Source organism: Penicillium robsamsonii, assembly GCF_028829455.1.
Source record: "Penicillium robsamsonii strain IBT 29466 chromosome Unknown utg000002l_segment0_segment0, whole genome shotgun sequence".
In the NCBI taxonomy this organism is placed as follows: domain Eukaryota; kingdom Fungi; phylum Ascomycota; class Eurotiomycetes; order Eurotiales; family Aspergillaceae; genus Penicillium; species Penicillium robsamsonii.
Genome location: NW_026643220.1, coordinates 476,351 through 495,264, shown reverse-complemented (window position 1 = coordinate 495,264; position 18,914 = coordinate 476,351). Strand labels below are relative to the sequence as shown.

At 48.8% G+C, this 18,914-nt stretch overlaps 3 protein-coding genes across 3 annotated transcripts; 2 read left to right on the top strand and 1 right to left on the bottom strand.

Moving 5' to 3' along the window:
* Positions 1–1,174: 1,174 nt before the first annotated feature.
* Positions 1,175–3,976, top strand: N7447_003424 (ATP-dependent Clp protease ATP-binding subunit; the record flags this gene model as incomplete). The annotated part of the gene is made up of 1 exon (XM_057227699.1): positions 1,175–3,976. One exon carries the CDS (start codon positions 1,175–1,177, stop codon positions 3,974–3,976), a length of 2,802 nt encoding a protein of 933 aa, XP_057087040.1.
* A 5,050-nt stretch (positions 3,977–9,026) lies between these two features.
* N7447_003423 (uncharacterized protein) lies at positions 9,027–10,310 on the bottom strand (the record flags this gene model as incomplete). The annotated part of the gene is made up of 3 exons (XM_057227698.1): positions 9,027–9,831; positions 9,882–10,163; positions 10,219–10,310. The coding sequence occupies 3 exons, from the start codon at positions 10,308–10,310 to the stop codon at positions 9,027–9,029; spliced, it is 1,179 nt and encodes a 392-aa protein (XP_057087039.1).
* Positions 10,311–12,734: 2,424 nt separating this feature from the next.
* On the top strand, positions 12,735–17,849 carry N7447_003422 (uncharacterized protein; the record flags this gene model as incomplete). Its single annotated transcript, XM_057227697.1, has 6 exons — positions 12,735–12,991; positions 13,044–13,619; positions 13,675–14,430; positions 14,892–15,119; positions 15,189–16,522; positions 16,564–17,849. The coding sequence occupies 6 exons, from the start codon at positions 12,735–12,737 to the stop codon at positions 17,847–17,849; spliced, it is 4,437 nt and encodes a 1,478-aa protein (XP_057087038.1).
* Positions 17,850–18,914: the final 1,065 nt, after the last annotated feature.

Genomic DNA, 18,914 nt, shown 5'->3' with positions numbered 1-18,914 from the left:
GATGCGTCGTCCTGGGGTGTCCACCATCCACGGTCCATGTCGTGTCTGAGCTCACCTGAGACTGTACTCCTCTTCCATGCAGCCCGGTGAATGTTGATTTCCCTAAACGGTATTCCAATCGAAAGCATAGTTTAAATCGTATATAAAAATACCTCGGCTGATTTGAGTAGAAACGTGCAGGGGGTCTGATCCTGGGCAAGGCTCGAGATCAGTTTCTTCGGATTCTCATTGCCTAGGATATATCCCACCTGACGTCATTGACTAACCGTGGGATATTTTCTGTCGGCTATCGTGGAACACGATATACAATGTAAGCGACACGGAGAGATAAAGCCCTTCTGGAAATACCCGGGGCTATGTATATAGTGCCTGGGCAGGCGTCAGTGGCACATCATAAGATCCAACACGGTTAAACATCTTGATTTTGGCGGGTAAGAGCCGGTGGGACTGAGTTATTTCGATGCTCCACTGCAAGGCACGCAAGCTCAGAGTATCAACGCCGAATCAGGTCTCCAACGTGGGGAGCCTAAACATCCAAGGGTTGTGGTTTGCTGGGTTGCGCGATTTAGTTAGTTAGTGGGAGTTTGCTGACCTCATCACGGAACGTTTAGGGGTGAGGGCAGCAAAATAGATATCACGTGCCTCTCGCGTGGGGTTCACGTGGCTTTGATACATCACGTGCCTTCCAATGTGACGCCGGTGATATTGCCTATGCAATAAGGCGGTAATTGACTAGATATAATGGATTGGATAACCTGTCAGCTTATATAATAAGGTGGTAATTGACTGACTATGGTGTATGTGTGTGTAGGAGAATGTAAGTGTCATCGAGTGCATCTTAATAGAGAGTGACATACTACACTATGAATGTGCCCCGGAGTAATGGTTTCTCCGGTGCCTTGGGGTGATCCTGGGCACTGTCAGGCAACGTCAGGCAACGTCAGGCAGCTTCTGGAAGGCGGTGGAACTCAGTAGTGACGCCATGGATCTGGTGGCAGCTTCGGGCATCCCACGCGCCAGGAGTATATGAACTTGCATCATCGGGTTTCAAGTCGGATATTCTTCAAGTTTACTTGCTCAATTGCCTTCTCCTCTTATACTACTAGAACGATCCCATCTCTCGGAATATCGGCATTTACACACCTATTGACATTACCCCACACATCCGTTCAAAATGAACGGCGTCGAGTTCACAGATCGAGCCAACAAGGCCTTGCTGGACTCCAGCAGCCTCTGTGAGCAATATGCACAATCCCAGATTTTGCCACTCCACCTGGCAGTTGCATTACTCAACCCCTCCCCAGATGAGTCCAAAGATCAACAGACTCCTTCCGGTGCCCATGCCTCCCACGATGAATCAACTGCCCCTCTCTTCCGCCAGGTGGTCGACCGAGCCCACGGCGACTCTCAGCTCCTCGATCGAGCGCTGATGAAACTGCTGGTCCGCCTACCGAGTCAAGACCCTCCTCCAGAGAACCCTAGTGTTTCTCCCCAACTCTCCAAAGTCATTCGATCAGCCACCGATTTGTCTAAGACCCAAAAGGACAGCTTCGTTGCCGTGGATCATCTCATTCAGTCCGTCTGCCAAGATTCACAGGTTCAGCGTGCTCTGGGCGATGCCAATATCCCCAACCTCAAGTTGATCGACAATGCTATCCAGCAAATTCGGGGTACAAAGCGAGTCGACTCCAAGACCGCCGATGCGGAAGACGAAAATGAGAACCTGAAGAAGTTCACCATTGATATGACTTCTTTGGCTCGGGAGGGCAAGATCGATCCGGTCATTGGCCGAGAGGAGGAAATCCGTCGCGTCATTCGTATTCTCAGCCGACGCACAAAGAACAACCCTGTGCTTATCGGTGAGCCCGGTGTTGGTAAGACCACCATTGTCGAAGGTCTCGCTCGCCGCATTGTCAACGCCGATATTCCCGCCAACCTGGCGCAGTGCCGTCTTCTTTCTCTCGATGTCGGTTCTCTGGTTGCGGGCAGCAAATACCGCGGTGAATTCGAAGAACGTATGAAGGGTGTTCTCAAGGAAATCGAAGATTCCAAGGATACCATCGTTCTCTTCGTCGATGAGATTCACCTGCTTATGGGCGCTGGATCTAGCGGCGAAGGCGGTATGGACGCCGCTAACCTTCTCAAGCCCATGTTAGCTCGCGGCCAGTTGCATTGTATCGGTGCCACCACACTCTCTGAATACCGCAAGTATATTGAGAAGGATCAGGCCTTCGAGCGACGATTCCAGCAGGTCCTCGTCAAGGAGCCCACAGTCCCTGAGACCATCTCTATCCTTCGTGGTCTGAAGGAAAAATACGAAGCTCACCACGGTGTCAACATTCTCGATGGAGCTATCGTCACTGCCGCCACTCTCGCGTCTCGCTACCTAACAGCTCGTCGACTCCCCGATTCTGCCGTTGATTTGATTGACGAGGCTGCAGCTGCAGTCCGAGTCACTCGCGAGTCCGAGCCAGAAGCTCTCGATACGCTGGAAAGAAAGGCCCGCCAGCTTGAGATCGAAATTCACGCCCTTGGACGAGAGCAGGACGACGCATCCAAGGCTCGTCTCGAGGCTGCCAAACAGGAAGCTGCCAATGTTGCCGAGGAGCTCCGGCCCATGCGCGAGAAGTATGAAAGTGAAAAGCAACGCAGCCGCGAAGTCCAGGATGCCAAGATAAAGCTCGACTCTCTCAAGGTCAAGCGTGACGAAGCCGAACGTATGGGTGACACCCAGACAGCTGCTGATCTCGAATACTATGCCATCCCAGAGACAAAAACCCTCATCGAGCGTCTCGAGGCTGACCGGGCCAGGGCCGATGCTGAACGTCGCTCTCAATCGGGCGATGCTGGTGAGGCACTCCTTGCCGACGCAGTTGGTCCTGATCAGATAAATGAAATCGTGGGCCGGTGGACTGGTATCCCTGTCACTAGACTCAAGACCACCGAAAAGGACAAGCTGCTCAACATGGAGAAATATCTTGGCAAGCTCGTCATCGGCCAGAAGGAAGCCGTTGTTTCGGTCTCCAACGCCATTCGCTTGCAGCGCTCAGGTCTCAGCAACCCTAACGCACCCCCCAGCTTCCTGTTCTGTGGTCCCTCCGGTACCGGTAAGACACTGCTCACAAAAGCGCTTGCCGAATTCCTCTTCGATGATCCAAAGTCAATGATCCGGTTCGACATGTCCGAGTACCAGGAGCGACACTCGCTCAGCCGTATGATCGGTGCACCCCCCGGATACGTTGGTCATGACTCCGGTGGCCAACTTACCGAAAGCCTGCGCCGCCGCCCATTCTCGATTTTGCTCTTCGACGAGGTCGAGAAGGCCGCAAAGGAAGTCCTCACTGTCCTCCTGCAACTCATGGATGACGGCCGTATCACCGATGGCCAAGGCCGCATCGTCGACGCGAAGAACTGCATCGTCGTCATGACCTCCAACCTGGGTGCCCAATATCTCTCCCGCCCCACAACCACGGACGGAAAGATTGACCCTCAGACCCGCGAGTTGGTCATGAAAGCACTACAAGACTACTTCCTGCCCGAATTCCTCAACCGTATCTCCAGCACTGTCATCTTCAACCGTCTCACCAAACGGGAGATCCGCAAGATCGTGGACCTCCGCCTCGCCGAGGTGCAGAAGCGGCTCGATCACAACGAGCGCAATGTCATTATCCAGTGCACAGACGAAGTCAAGGACTACCTCGGCGCAGCAGGATACTCCCCGGCCTATGGTGCTCGCCCACTAGGCCGACTCATCGAGCGCGAGGTCCTCAACCGTCTCGCTGTGCTCATTTTGCGCGGAAGCATCAAGGACGGCGAGACCGCCCGTGTCGTCCTGCAAGACGGTCGCGTCGAAGTCTTGCCTAACCATGAGGTTGGTGAGAGCAGTGACGAGAGCGATGATGACATGATGGACGATGCTGATCTCGACGCTGAGATGAATGATGATCCGGTCTCCCCTGATCTGTACGATGACTAAGCAGAGCTGGTTTTCATAGTCTCCTTTTTTGTCAAATCGCGAAACAAAAAAAAAAGGATTTGAACATACCCAGCGATGATGAGATGATACACGACTTTTCTTTCTGGTTTTGTTTTTTGGCTTCGATTTCCTACGGCGTTGGCACTATCCTTTCGCATTCTCTTTTCATGTACTTATGTAGTCTTCGCTGGGTGGAGATGTCCTTGAGTCGACGGCTTATCAGCCTCGACGTTAATATAAGTTTCTTTTTATCCAATATACAAATTAAGCATACTCCTAGACCTGTTGTAGAAAGTAATCAGAGACCACAATAGTCAAGATGTTGAGGAATAGCAGACGATGAGCTTAAGGAAGTAAATAATGAATTATAGAAACGATGTTGAAACATTCCCAGCCTAAGCTATGGATCTACTAGGTAACTCACCAAAATAACTATTATCTCCTGTCTCAATAACCCCAACGAATGCCGACTATCTTATGTCAGACTCAACACAGGCACTCCCAATAGCGATCATCCTTACCCCAGCGTCTAAATCAGATTCTTTTCAAATGCACTCGTCCAAGGTGCTCGGTCTTTTCCGACTGAAGCGTCTGCCACAGCCAAGGCAACCGAATGAGTGTGGAGTGACATGCTGCGTTTCAACGTGGCGCATCAAGACCCTTTTGCGAGAGAACATGCCGGGGTATGGGCAGTCTTTCTAGTTGCAGTGGAAAGTACCGTGGATGTCACTTATATGAGTACACTGTTGTTAGTGAAGTAGTAATAGCAATGTTCTGACGCGACACTGGGCTTGGACTTACCCCGGATTCTGTCTGCGTGCTCGACGGCGCTGACATGATATCACGGCCCTGGCACAACGACGGCCATTGACCTTTGGCTAAGGTATCTCTTGTACAGAGCAATCAGAGGATGGGGAGGTGGAACCAGTAGTAGTAGCAGGCCCTTGACTTACGCCCTCTATAGAAAAAGGGCTGGCAGTACCAATGCCCCCGAGTGAGGAATGGTGTGTGACATCCTGACTCGGGAGATACAAGTTGAGGCCAGGTGGGACAGTGGAAATCCAAAAGTTAGGGGCGAGTGGCGCAGAAGAATGCTGCAGGTGATGGTTGTATAGAAGATGATTTGGAGGCACGGATGGCTCTGCGGCCGAGGGGACAGAGAATAAATGAGCAGAGACTTGAGGCCATTTTCAGTCATTGTTATCCCGTCCTGATTCGTAGGAGGGAATTGAATTGTCCAAGGGAGCGGTGTGCGATGACCACACCATCGTGAGATGTAGAGATGAGGTGGAGTGGTCCTTTGAAGTTTGGAATATGCTTGAGATGGTTTTCTGGATTTTTTGATCTTGGGAAAGGGGGGTTATATAATTCCTGGGGTTATTTATTTCTTTCAATCATAGCCAGTTCCAGGTTCACTATACAGACAAATTGTAAGTCGGTACCTTGAATCTATAAAAATAAAAAGTAGTATTTAGTTTGAACCAACCAAGGTCTATAAATATATATCACAGTTATGAGGCACAGCAAGTCGAACAGCACAATGTGTTTTGATCCACTGAGATAAAAGGATTGCGTTCTTGACTGAATAAAACCCCCTGGTAACAAACACCAGATCACTTGCCTACCGATCACTTCACTGGTCCTTCGTACTTTCTCCGATTGACCTGCAAACTCCCGATTCATTGGCGACATCTACCAAATCAAGACTTGGCCAACAGAGAGGTATCGAACAGATAATTTGCGTCAGATTGCCATCTCCGGAAAGCCCCAGGCAATGCACCTTAGTGGAGACTTGGGTACATTGTAAGTAGCGAAAACACAGAATTGGCACAACTTCTGCTTTCACGAGGTGCAAATCCCGATTCGTTGCACCCCGTAGAACTTTTTAATTTCAGTCCTTTTCCTAAAGCATGGAGAAGCTATCATCAGAGTGTGGTAAAGAGTAGCTTGCTAGAATCACCCAATAACTACCAAACACCTGCACTGGGAGTTGCAGCGTGCAAAGGAGATATTCCGATGAAAATACTTTTAATTGCACATGCAGCCATCAATCGAACAGACAACCCAGACAATTACCTACAACCACTGCTGTTGGCTATTGTCTGCATAGAGAGAGAGAGACCACTCGCATTCTACTAGAAGCAGGTGCTGATCTCCAAGCGGCAGAAAAATGCGAAATGGAAGAAGTTTATTTGAAAAAGTGTTACAAGAAAATGGCCTGCCCTTGTGCCAAATCCTCCTGCCAAATGGAGCCGAGGCAGGAGGACAGTTCATGCAAGATTATTATTCATCTCAAATGTGGAAGTTCTCAAACAGAATGACACTGAAACCATTGCACCGCTTCTGCAATTTAGAGCTCAAGTCAATATGGGCGCCTCCCTAACAGCGCGCTGGGGTTGACTATCATCAATGGGAATTGGACTATGATGTCTCTGCTACAAAGCGCAGGGCCAACAGGAGTGGGCCATACGATTTCATTCATCCGCCAGCGTGGAGATCGCAAGGTTTCTGGAGCAGACAAACCTGCTACCACAACTTCTTTGGACCAATGGGCATCCTTTTTAATGCAATCCTCATGGAGAACTCGCCTTTGACAAACTTTCTAAGCCCTAAGGCAAGAGGGTCCGGTTTCAAAAATAGCTCGTCTGTGCGCAGATCTAGATGCATTGGGATTCAAACCTTGTACTCTTTGAAATTTCAATAGTACATACATCGTATCCAAGATTTAGTAAAAGTGAGATTAGGTTTAGGATAGTCTGAGCATGTTATTGCCCATATAGATTTGCTAGACGCTTTTAAGATGGTGGCCAGATGTAATTCTTCGATATGACCTTGTCTAATGAATGGATAATTTTCGACCTCTCCAATAGAGAAAATGTTTGAGTTTGGCCACCAGGGTCGAACATACGATCCGAAATATCCTTCCGAAGTTAGCTTGCTACTAGTCTCAAGCGATGCAACCTGCCATTATAGGGTATATACTCCATACCTGCGGAAGTGCCGAACAGCCAGCGTCCCTACGAGATGTAACGAAAAGACGAATAGCCGTACAATCCGCCACCATATGTTGTAGTTTTATGTCTCTCGTTTAGCTAGGGAAAAAATATTTATTTGTCTGTCCTGAATATATGCAACATAAAACAAACAATATATGTTGTATATCGATATTATGTACTCCGTACTGAAGTCGGGTAAAATCGTATTCGGTCTCGCATTCGTAACCACCTAGACCAGCCCAAGCAAAGGCCTAAGCAAAAGGATACATATATACTTTATATGCAAAGACAGAGTGGGGGCCAGAAACTCAGACCAGCGCGCGCGAGCACAGTCACGATCAAAGAGCGAGCGAGGTCTCTCGGATCGTCACTTCGGCCGGAGTGCGAGAAGAAAAATAAAAGGAAAAAGGAAAAAGAAAAATAAGAATGAAATTGCAATTAACTCAAAGGGAAAGGAAATTACTACCCCCCTTATCAGGAAAAGATGAGCTCCGTGTTATGTGCATGGTCGGCCTAGGAGGCCCACTTTATGAGTACTTTCAAATAGACGGAGCTCGGCAGTATAATACGGAGTATATATAAATCAGGTACTTTGCACCGAGACTGTCGGGCTAACCTTTTTGAGTGAATCCTTCAGCGAATCTTCAGGGCATGTTAGAACCGAAAATTATCCATGCAAGTTACTCGAATAGGGATAGATGATCGTCTTTTACTCAAAATTGAGACCAAATACACGTGGTTCGGATTCCAAGTGACATCTAGAAGGATTGGGATGGATATTTCAGGTTGCCTTTGTACAATATGGTATTGCAGTTGGAGACCGCTGGAACGTTGGGTCGCCGAAACTCAGTTGAAACTCTGATTTACCTAGTGACGCGGCTCAATCCTGAGTGTCTTTCTAAAATAATTTGAGATTTGGCATTTAGAAAGCCTTCTAATAAATCATTGAAACTCCCCAACAGTGAAGTCGGGAAGTTCCAGGTATGACCGACGGCAATTGGTAATTTCATTTTCTCCTTATCCTGTCATGTGTCTCCACGCAGATCCCGTGAAAATCCTCAATTCTTGGTATCTGCCCCAAGTCATCCAGAGAGAGCTTATCCATGGTACCAGCGCGAAATATAGATCATCCATGGATGCGTTGGTAAACTTCCAAGGTTGGCAGCTTCAACCAGCTTTTCCAGGTCGCCGATCAAGTGGAGCGGGAACCTGGAGGGCGAACTGTTTCCGTCGATACCGAGGTTTCCATTTTGAGGACACCGGTATCGGGGTCTTCCGCTGCGACGTATGAGATACATACCCAGGTAGATCCATTGTAGCTGTTGGTACCCAACGTATGTTGTATGGTCTGGGGATGATCCCTGTAGAAAGGAGAGTAATAAAATAACTCAAAACGAAACTAATTATGCACGATCAATGCTAGCATGAACCATTTGTATTCGGAATAGGCTGCATATGCAAAGCCACCCCCCACAACGCCCCTATCAATCTGAGCCCAAGCCCAAGCACCGACAGAACCGGGGAAAGTGTGATTTGGTCGTGACTCTCTGGAAAAGTTCCATCCGAACCATATTCACCGGTTTACTTAGTCCCCCGGACCCCCTTTTTTAGACATCCAACAATCGTTGCCGTCAGATGCCGATAGGATCGGCAGGTCTTGACGCAAGGTGCCGGGAGATCGGCTGGTTATGATAAAATGTTTTCCATGGTTCTACGTGGTACCTGTGTTTGGAAAGTGGGTAATGAGCTCCGTGGAAATGACGGTGGATGTTGATATGCAATTAATGGGATTGAACTTTTAGTACGGAGTAGTTGTAGATGTGCGCCAGGAGAAATCTCTATGTCTAAGAAACCCCAATAAATCCCTCCAGCGGTTACAGGTGGTTTCGACAATGCCAGAGAAACAAAAACCAAGGTCTAGGAGTAAAATATGTACAGACAAAATAAAACACAATAATATAGGACGGGGGTATCAAGCCCTTGGAGACTTCGTAGATTCGTGAAAAGAGACAAAACGGAAACTGAGATCTTTCTCGGTGTGTAACAGGAGTCGATTAAACGTCCTCGTGGGTACGGGTGGCATGCGAAGAGTTCGACTCATAACCCGAAGGCCGCGAGTCACGCTGCACGGTAACGGTGATATCCTGACGAATGCGCAAAGCGCGGGCTGAGCCATCGTCACTGCTTGCATCGCGCTCCTCGCTAAGCGAGAGACTAACATCAGAAGCAGTTGCCTTTTGGGGGGTAATCGTAGTCGTGCCCTCGAATTCCTGCATGCCGAAGTCTCCTGATCGGGCATGGCTGGGTGGGCCATAGGGAGGCATATTTGAGCCACCCTTGCTGGTCCAGGGCCCGGACTTGTAGCGGTCGGTGCCACGCTTGGAGCCTCCGGTCCAGCTCTTGAGGGCAGGGAAGACGTCGCGGAGAAGTGACCAGATCAGCGGTAGGTTGGTGACTAGGATAGCGACGGTTGCTTCGCGGAAGTACCAGTTCATGTAGACGTAGGAAATCAAGGACGGGACGAGGCAGTACACCTTGTTCAGGACGGCGGCGACGATGACAAAGATTCCCATGCCGAAGAGGATCATCAGGATCATCTTTTGCTTGAGTGGGACGCGGACCTGGACTAGCATCGGGATGGCGATAAGGAGCATGAATACGTCGGCAGAGATTGAGATGCAGCCCTGGACGATTTCATAATACTGGTACGATGAGCATTGGTAGTCTGGCGTTGGGAGGACGGCCCAGTAGTCTGTTAATGGGCGGCACAGCAGGAAGAGTGACAGTTCGGTTGCGACAAATCCCAGTGCAACATAAATTGCGACATAGTTGATCCAGCGTTTCTGCTTCAATCCTTCACTGTTGGGTGTTAGCGAAGAGAACAGACTCCAAGTCGAGGGTCAACATACGTGATACGTGCATAGATCACCAACATGCATGCTTTCAAACTCCAGACGCAAAGAATAAACGAATGTTCCGACACAAAGACCCATTTGCTACCGCGCACTCGTTCGTCGATAATTTTATCCGTCAACGATAGCTTGTCCTCCTCGGTCATGAGATTTGACCCGCCACCGGAAGCAACTTGATTTAAAGCGACACATAGTATCGTATACCAAAGTACTGCGAATAGCATAAGATAGTCATCGACCTGGAGATTGCGAATGCCTAAACGCCGAACACGAGCAACGCTATCAAGGAGCTTTAGTTAGGGGATGTTTGTATATCGGATCAATCAATACTCACAATCGCAAGACCGCACTCAGTACTCCGACGGAATACAGAGTCCATGTTTCACGGCAGAATTGCACCGCGAAGTGCCCTCCTAAACCAGACATTGCCCCTGGCCTGTTCGAATGGAGGTTAACGGGGATTGAAGGGAGGAACGGGAGTTAAAAGGCGCACTCACATTTTATGAAACTAGCAGGGATATGAAATACTATAGGGTTGCCAAGTTCCGATAGGACCTGCATATGCCGATAATCACGACAGGGGGACGTCCGAAATGTGTTAGATCAAAATATGGTAAGGTGAGAATGAAACGCCAACCACTCAAAGATAAAGCATCGAGAATCACGATTGGACGGTGGGGGCTGTTTGATGCTGAGTGTTTCCTTGGATGGCATTACTTTGGGAAATTGACCCTCAATTGCTATCTGATTTGCATCTGCCAATTTTGTCACTGGTCCACTTTAGGTACCGCGCTTATTGTGGAATTTCCTCTTCCTATGACTGGAAGTTTAGCTGATTTACAGTTTAGTAGTCTTGCCCAATCATAAGATAGAAGTTTACGTAGCAATATTAATTGACACCATAATGAATTTATATTGTTAACTACCTGCTTGACTAGGCAAGAGGATATATAAGCATATAAAGTACTATACCTCACCAAGCTGGAGCGTCTAAGCGAAGACACGGCTCTTTCTATCTGGAGAGGCCCACTGTGGAGATGATTATCCATTTTCCCAAGGTTCATCAATAATCAGATAATCCATTATTCAAGCCCTGAATCCAAGGATAATTGTACCTTTGATTTCGGCTTTATAGGTGATAATAGGTAGTCTCTACTAAACAGGACGACCTGCCAGATCAGGCCAGTGAGTTTGCCACTAGGCCAGAAGTATGAAGAGTGGGGGCCATATCCATGAGACACACTGACCCTTTTTTTTTTCCCGAGGGAATTTTGGGTGGAAACAGAGCGGATCTTTACTCGGTACGGATAATATTTCATGGGGTGTGGGACCCCCCAGAGGCGAGTTCTAACCTATGTACCGAGTATACATAAACTGGAATACTGGATATATAACTAGGATCGAAATATTTATTGGAACAAACTAGTATTGCAGGATCCGAAATAGGAAGTAGCTAATGTGTTATAGGTTTGTGCCAAACTTGACAGCCAGCGCAAGCCACTTTATTAAGTTCTTGTGCAGGGATAAGAAATTAATTCATTAATATATGAATTATATATAGGTGGCTACGTAGTTATAGTACTTAATTAATCTAGAGGCGAAACATCGACTAAAGTAAGCAGTCTAGATCATTGTGTCCACTAGATCTGAGGCTAAAACCTGAGTCGCCTCTACGCTCTCCACACTCAGCTGAACTATACTTCCGGAGAACGTTCTGGTTTAAGGCTAAGAGATCCGGATTCTCGATTCCGATATGCCTTACGGAGTACTCCGTAGGTAGTTTCCAATTGATGAACTCTCGATAGATTGGGTCCTTTATATTGTGGCACTGGTCTTAAGTGGGCAGGGAGGCCGATTTAAAGCTACCACCTAGCCCCGTGCTACTACATACCCTGTACGGGACACACCCCGGTCGCATTAGCTTGATGAACATAAATTGTTTGTGCCCACGTCAAATATATTACTTCACTCTATCGTTAAGAAGGTGGGTTGCTCTGTGTCTGGGTTAGTAAAGGATTCATCTGGATGGATTTAGCCTCCTATTTACACTTTATTTTGCCCCTGGACCAGGCACTATTGCCATTGTTTTCTTAGGCTTGTCTCACTTGCAATTGCAAATGATATGCTTCCAATTCAAACAGGGGCAAATACTAGAAGAATGTCGGCTACGGTGTATATTGTACTGTGGATACGGAGTAGTCCGTAACATGAAAATATTCGAGGTTTCAATGGATATTTTATGTTTATGTAATGTATGCATCTTTCCACGGTACCTACATAGGGAATATGCCGGAGTGCCCAGGCGGACATCTATTTAGAGTACCGATGAACATCAAGAAGAGTCTGGGGTTAATTGACCCGCTCAAGAGCCCCAAATCTCTTATCTCCCCAAAAAAAGAAAGAAGTAGAGATGAAGCCAAAGTGAAGGAAAATAAGGCCACTAAGGGGGATGGAAAAATTCTTTCTGTTCAAGCTCCCCTTCTAGGTTAAGCGTAATGCAGCCTTTTACTAGAGTTTCCCGTTGGAGTGCAATGTGCACTCTCCCTCTCCGGTTTCGCCCAATGGAAACTCTGGGGCGACCCCACTATGAGCCAGTTAGCTATCGAATGATGTCCCCCTGTGAATGATGATTGGCTGGAGATTGAGGTAGGGGGTGGGGCCGGGATGAATTCATGGATTACTTATCGGCCCGTGATAATATATGTTATACGCTGCTTTTGCTCCCTTTTTCTTAACTTCATCTCGATTCTTCCCATCTTATTCTTCAATACGGGAGGTACATTTCGGAAACTCCATTTACCAAGGAGTATTCTTGTGAGGTTCCAGGGATATTCCCAAAATAAGTCGAATATGTCTGGGAGTGGGATTTCGGAGAAGGAGGCCCACTACGTCCCTGAGAGAGAAATCGCATCTGATTATACACACGATGGCCCAGTGGAAGGAGAGACCATCAACGCCTCAGGTCATCGTCAGGAACTCGAGCGGAACTTTGGGCTGATCAGTATCTGTGCCGTGGCCGTGACCACTGGTAACACATGGATTGCCCAAGGTGGTAGTGTCGTTGTGGCTATCAGCAACGGTGGACTTGCAGGAACTATCTATGAATTGTATATACCCCTCCCTACTAATCTCACAAATCAAAGCTAACCCCTTGCTCAGCATCGCTGTCTCTATTTGCTACTGGTTAGTCGCCGCATCGATTGCCGAATTGGCATCGGGTATGCCCTCAGCCAGTGGTGTCTACCATTGGGCAACTATCACTGCGGGAAGCAAGTACGGTCGCGTGTGCGGATTCTACGCTGGATGGTGGAACTGTCTAGCTTGGATTCTCGGCGCTGCATCGATGTCTTTGATTCTGGCTCAGCAGACCGTGGCTATGTATGCACTGATGCATCCCGGCTTCTCACCCTCACAATGGAACGTTTTTGTCAGCTTCCTCCTCTGCACCTGGACTTGCTGCTGCATTGTGCTGTTCATGAACCGCTTCTTGCCTTACATTGGAAACCTCGGCATGTTCTTTATTCTCGCTGGTGTGTTCGTTACCATCGTCGTGTGCGCTGTGATGCCCCATGTGAACGGTTCTGGATATGCCACCGACAAGCTCGTGTGGGCAACATGGGAGAACGGAACTGGTTATACCCAGCAAGGATTTGTCTTTGTGGCTGGTATGCTCAACGGTGCTTACAGTGTTGGAACCCCCGACTGCTCATCTCACTTGGCTGAGGAGATCCCTAAGTCAGTGACATTCTTTCCTCATTCCCTTGTTATGTATGCTGACTTCAACTCACAGGCCGAGCCGAAATATCCCCAAGGCTATCTTGGCTCAGATGGGTGTCGGTTTCATCACTGGTATCTGCTACATGGTCGCAATCTTCTATTCCATTAACGACCTCGACGGAGTGCGCGACCCGAACACCTTCTTCCCCCTGGCTGAGATCTATCGCCAAGCCACCGGTTCCCATGGCGGCGCTCTCGGTCTCCTGGTCGTCGCTTTCCTGCCTACCTTTGTTACTGCCTGTGGCTGCTACATCACCGCCGGCCGTACCCTTTGGACCATTTCTCGTGACGGCGCCACTCCCTTCGCAGGATGGCTTGGACAAATCAGCCCCAAGTTCAAGAACCCCTTCAACGCTACCCTGGCCTGTTCGGGCGTTATCACCGTTTTGGCGTGCATCTACCTTGGCTCGACGACCGCCTTCAGCGCCTTTGTGGGATGCTTTGTGCAGTTGTCCAGTCTTTCCTATTTCATGGCCATCTTCCCTCACATTTTGACCCGCCGTTCATCCTTCGTCCCTGGATACTTCTTCATGAACAACAAAATCGGATACGTCGTCAACTCCTTGTCCTGTGCTTATATCATCGTCTTCGCCATCATCTTCTGCTTCCCTTACGCCCTACCTACTGATGCTGCCTCAATGAACTATGCCAGTCTGATGACTGGCGGTCTCTCCATTTTCGTGACCGTCTGGTGGTTCGTCCACCAGGGCTCCTACGTGGGCCCGAAGCATGTCCCGTTGACTGACAAGGCCCTGGCCGATGATGCTCGGTAAATCTTCTTGGAGGGGAAATATTGGGAGGACTATTCTGCGTATACCACTTTGCTTTATAGAGGTTTTTCTTCGCTGCACGCTTATCAAATGCCCTTTTTTTATGATGCGACTTAACGTTATATATTTACCTTGCGTACATTTACATTTGTGTTGGGCTTTTTACGACTCTATACACAGCTACTCTAAAATCATAATTCATATTCATTTGGCTACGCAACCTCTTTTTTTTTTTGAACAAGTACAGTTTCCATATCAATATCGATAGCGAAATATTTAGGCCAAGCTAGGTGTTCCTTGATTCTAGGCCCAGTCTTTTAATGCACAAAAACTGGTCTATTAACTCACGTGACCACGCGTCCCGCGCCTGTGTCGCGTCCTCATCCCAACGCAATCTTTACCAAGGAAAAAAGACCAGCACAGCCATGGTATTTAAACCCTTCAAGTCCCCTTTAATTAGGAACCCTGCTACATCATCTATCGAAATCCCCGAAGAGTCCAGTCGTCCTACCAAAAAGCCCCGCCTCGAAGACGAACCAGCACCCAACGATGGGCAGTCGACACCAATAGTCAGTCGAAAGCCACTCCTACAAGTCAACAATCGAGGATCAGACAGTACAACCCAGTCACAAGCTGGTGAATCAACCAAAGATGATACATCCGACGAAAGATACTTCAATGTTCTTTGGTAGGTCCTCAGATGGCTGATCGCTCACAGGGCTTGTACCAATTAGACCGAACCAGCTAACCAAGACAGGCGCAAACCAAGCGCCAAAAAGCACAAAACATGGGACGGAGATGGAATCCTCTCCACACGCGGAGAATTCGTGTATCTACGAGACATTTCCGGGAAAGAGATGGGCCGGAAGATGCACGAAGCCCGCCTCGAGCCGGGAACAACCTTGTCTATCTCCGGCAAAGAGGTTGAAATAGACTCTGAGATTTCGCGCAAGGAATACCTCTCCGGCAGAAAATTTTTAGAAGGCACGAAGTCAGCACCTACCTCCACGCCGGACCCGGTGCCCACACCGAAGAAAGAAGCCCTCCCCGCCCGAAAGAAGGGCGAAGTACGCAAACCCACGGCTGCTGAGCGGACACAGTCCCTCAAGCGCTCGCTAGCTCTAGTAACCAACCCCAATGCGAACCCTGGAAATGCACCGGCGGCGTTTGCCGCTTACAAAGCGCCGCTGCTTGTGAACACGGTTGTTCCCAAGGCTGCGGGGAAGGTCATTCCACGCCATGACCCCAAAGCGGTTGGTGCGTTGGTGATGCCGCGGCCGAAGTCTGTGCCGAAGGGGAAGCAGGTTGTTGATGTTGTTGTTGATCCTCTCTTGACGAAGAACTTGCGGCCGCATCAGCGTGAGGGTGTGAAGTTTTTATATGAGTGTGTGATGGGCATGCGGTCGTTTAATGGTGAAGGTGCCATTCTTGCAGATGATATGGGCCTGGGAAAGACTTTGCAGACTATTGCCCTGCTTTGGACCCTGCTTAAGCAGAATCCTGTTTTTGAAGCCCCGCCTGTCATTAAGAAGGCATTGATTGTGTGCCCTGTCACTCTTATCAATAACTGGCGGAAGGAGTTCCGCAAGTGGCTCGGCAATGAGCGCATTGGAGTTTTTGTCTTTGATGATAAGAGTAAGCGCCTTACAGATTTCACGAAGGGCCGATCTTATAGTATCATGATCGTTGGATATGAAAAGCTCAGAACGGTTCAGGAAGCTTTGGCGAATAGTTCTGGAGTCGATATCATCATCGCGGACGAAGGCCACAGGCTTAAGACATTGCAGAACAAGAGTGGGCTGGCGATCCAGTCACTCAGCGCCGTGAAGAGAGTCATTCTCTCCGGCACGCCAATCCAAAATGATTTGAGAGAGTTCTTTGCAGCCGTGGATCTTGTTAATCCAGGCCTCCTGGGAAATTTTAAGTCCTTCATTCGGGAGTTCGAAACCCCAATTGTGCGCAGCAGACAGCCAGAAGCAACGAGAAAGGAGATTGAGAAAGGAGAGTCTAGAGGCGAGGAGCTGCGAGAACTCACCTCCAAATTCATGCTCCGCCGAACAGCAGATATCCTGGCCAAATATCTCCCCCGAAGTCCGAATATGTTCTCTTCTGCAAACCAACCCGCCCTCAAGCAAACATCTACAAAGCCGTCCTCGCCTCCCCTATCTTCCAAACCGCAATGGGCAACGCTGAAAGCGCCCTGCAGCTCATAACAATCCTCAAAAAGCTCAGCAACAGCCCCTCCCTCCTAACAGCCAAGAACAATGACAATACCCCTAACGAAACAATGGCCGCTCTCATCGCCTCTATCCCTCAACCCCTCCACCGCCACCTATCACCTTCCTCCAGCGCAAAAATTCGCGTCCTCGATCAACTCCTCGACACAATGCGCAACAAAACAGACGAGAAAATCGTCCTCGTCTCAAACTACACCTCGACCCTCTCCCTCCTCGCAAATCTCCTCACCTCCCTAGGCCTCCCCTATCTCCGCCTGGACGGTAGCACACCAGCCCAGAAACGACAAGGCCTGGTAGACGACTTCAACCGCCTCCCAGCATCCTCCTGCTTCGCCTTCCTGCTCTCCGCAAAAGCAGGCGGGACAGGTCTCAACCTGATCGGCGCGAGCCGTCTCATCCTCTTCGATGTAGACTGGAACCCGGCAACGGATATCCAGGCCATGGCACGCATTCACCGCGACGGCCAGAAACGTCCTTGTCGCATCTACCGCATTCTGCTCAAGGGCAGTCTTGAGGAGAAGATCTGGCAGAGACAAGTTACCAAGCTTGGTCTTGCGGATAGTGTTATGCAGGAGAAGAGCAATGGTGGTGCGCAGTTCTCGGCTGCTGAGCTTAGGGATTTGTTCAGACTTGATGAGGACAGAGCTTGTCAAACGCATGAGTTGTTGGGTTGTCGGTGTGGTGGACGCGGCGTCCAGGTTGATTCTGGGGCTGCCACGCCTGCTACTGGTGATGGCGGGGGTGGATCTGAAGTCGATGATTTGTCGGATCCTCCTTCTGACTTTGATGATGAGGACCGTGATTATGACTCGGATGAATCGCTGCCGAAACCTCACACTCTTGTCAAAGCTTCTGAGGTCGACATGGAGAAACAAGAACAGTCTATCCGTGACGGCTCTTATCGAGCTAAGATGACTAGGAAGGGGAAGAAGGATACGAAAGAGAAGGAAGGCGATGCTAAAAGCAAGAAAGATACGATGCACCAGTCCTTGGCTCAGTATGCGCACATTGACCCAACCCTGCTTGCGGCTGAGTCCGATTCTACTGCTGGGGCTGGGCCTGAAGATGTGGAGCTTGAAGCTGCCATTGATGACGATGTGCTGACTACTATGCTGAAGGATGAGTGTAACTTGATTGGGTATGTCTTCAAGAAGACTAATGGGGCGGAAATGAAGAGTTAGACTGCTTCGTGTTTCGCAGATCTGGAATGGCCTTTGGGATGATGTATGTGATACATGTTCGTTATTTGTGTTACATAGTTGATACACAACGTTGAGCATTCAAAACCAATACCATTCGAAGCCACCGAAATGTAAAACTTAAAAAAACCCAAGGCCATAGTGTGAAGCTATAATCAACAACACGGGATTCATCCGTGGCTTCTAAGACTATCCACTGCCACTATCAAGAAACCGGTCACGTTCCTGTTGAGGGCTCTATCAGTGCTAGAAACTCATGTCTTGGCCCTGGGAGTTCCCTTGCTCCTCAAGGGGTTTGAAAGTTCCGGGAGCAAAAAGCAACTTCTGGGAGCCATGTAGCCCCCAGAAAACCTGATATAGCTTCTGGGTCTGGTACCCCCACCTCGGGGAATCAAAGCCGCATTCCTGTTGACGATTTGTCTGATTCCTAGAGCGATGATTAGGCCTTCCAGGAGTGATCGAATGACGCAGAGCTTTCCGCGACCTCAAAAGGCACTTTATTGACTCTAGGAACCTAAAGGAAGCCCCCAGGGGCTCCACAGCTCCCAGATCTGGCCATTGCATTCCCAGAGCCAGTTTCGTATTCAGTCAGGGAACATAGAGTGAAGATCCCAGGGGTCGATCTCATTTTCCTAGAAAAAGAAATAGCCCCAGGAGGGAAAGTGTATTTCCTATAAACAGCTTCTATAAATTTTTTTGAGGTCCCCAGGGCCAACAAATTAATTCCCCTGGCGGTACGTGTCGTTCAAACATCTTCACAAAACTTAGTCAGATTCTAGGACCTGCCAACTACCAGAGAGAGCATCTTGTCCATATGGATTAGTACCTTGACTTTTGCGACCTGATGAGCTACGATTACGCCGGAAGCTGGGACACCGTTGCCGGCTACGATGCAAACCTCCACGCATCCCACGGCAACCTAGCCAGCACGCTAAAAAATGAGCGATGATCTTGTTGAAACAGAACGTTAAACGGCGAAGAGTAAACGGTGAATTGCAAATGATCAACAAACAGTTAGCAATGAATGGTAAAGAGCCAGGGGTTAGA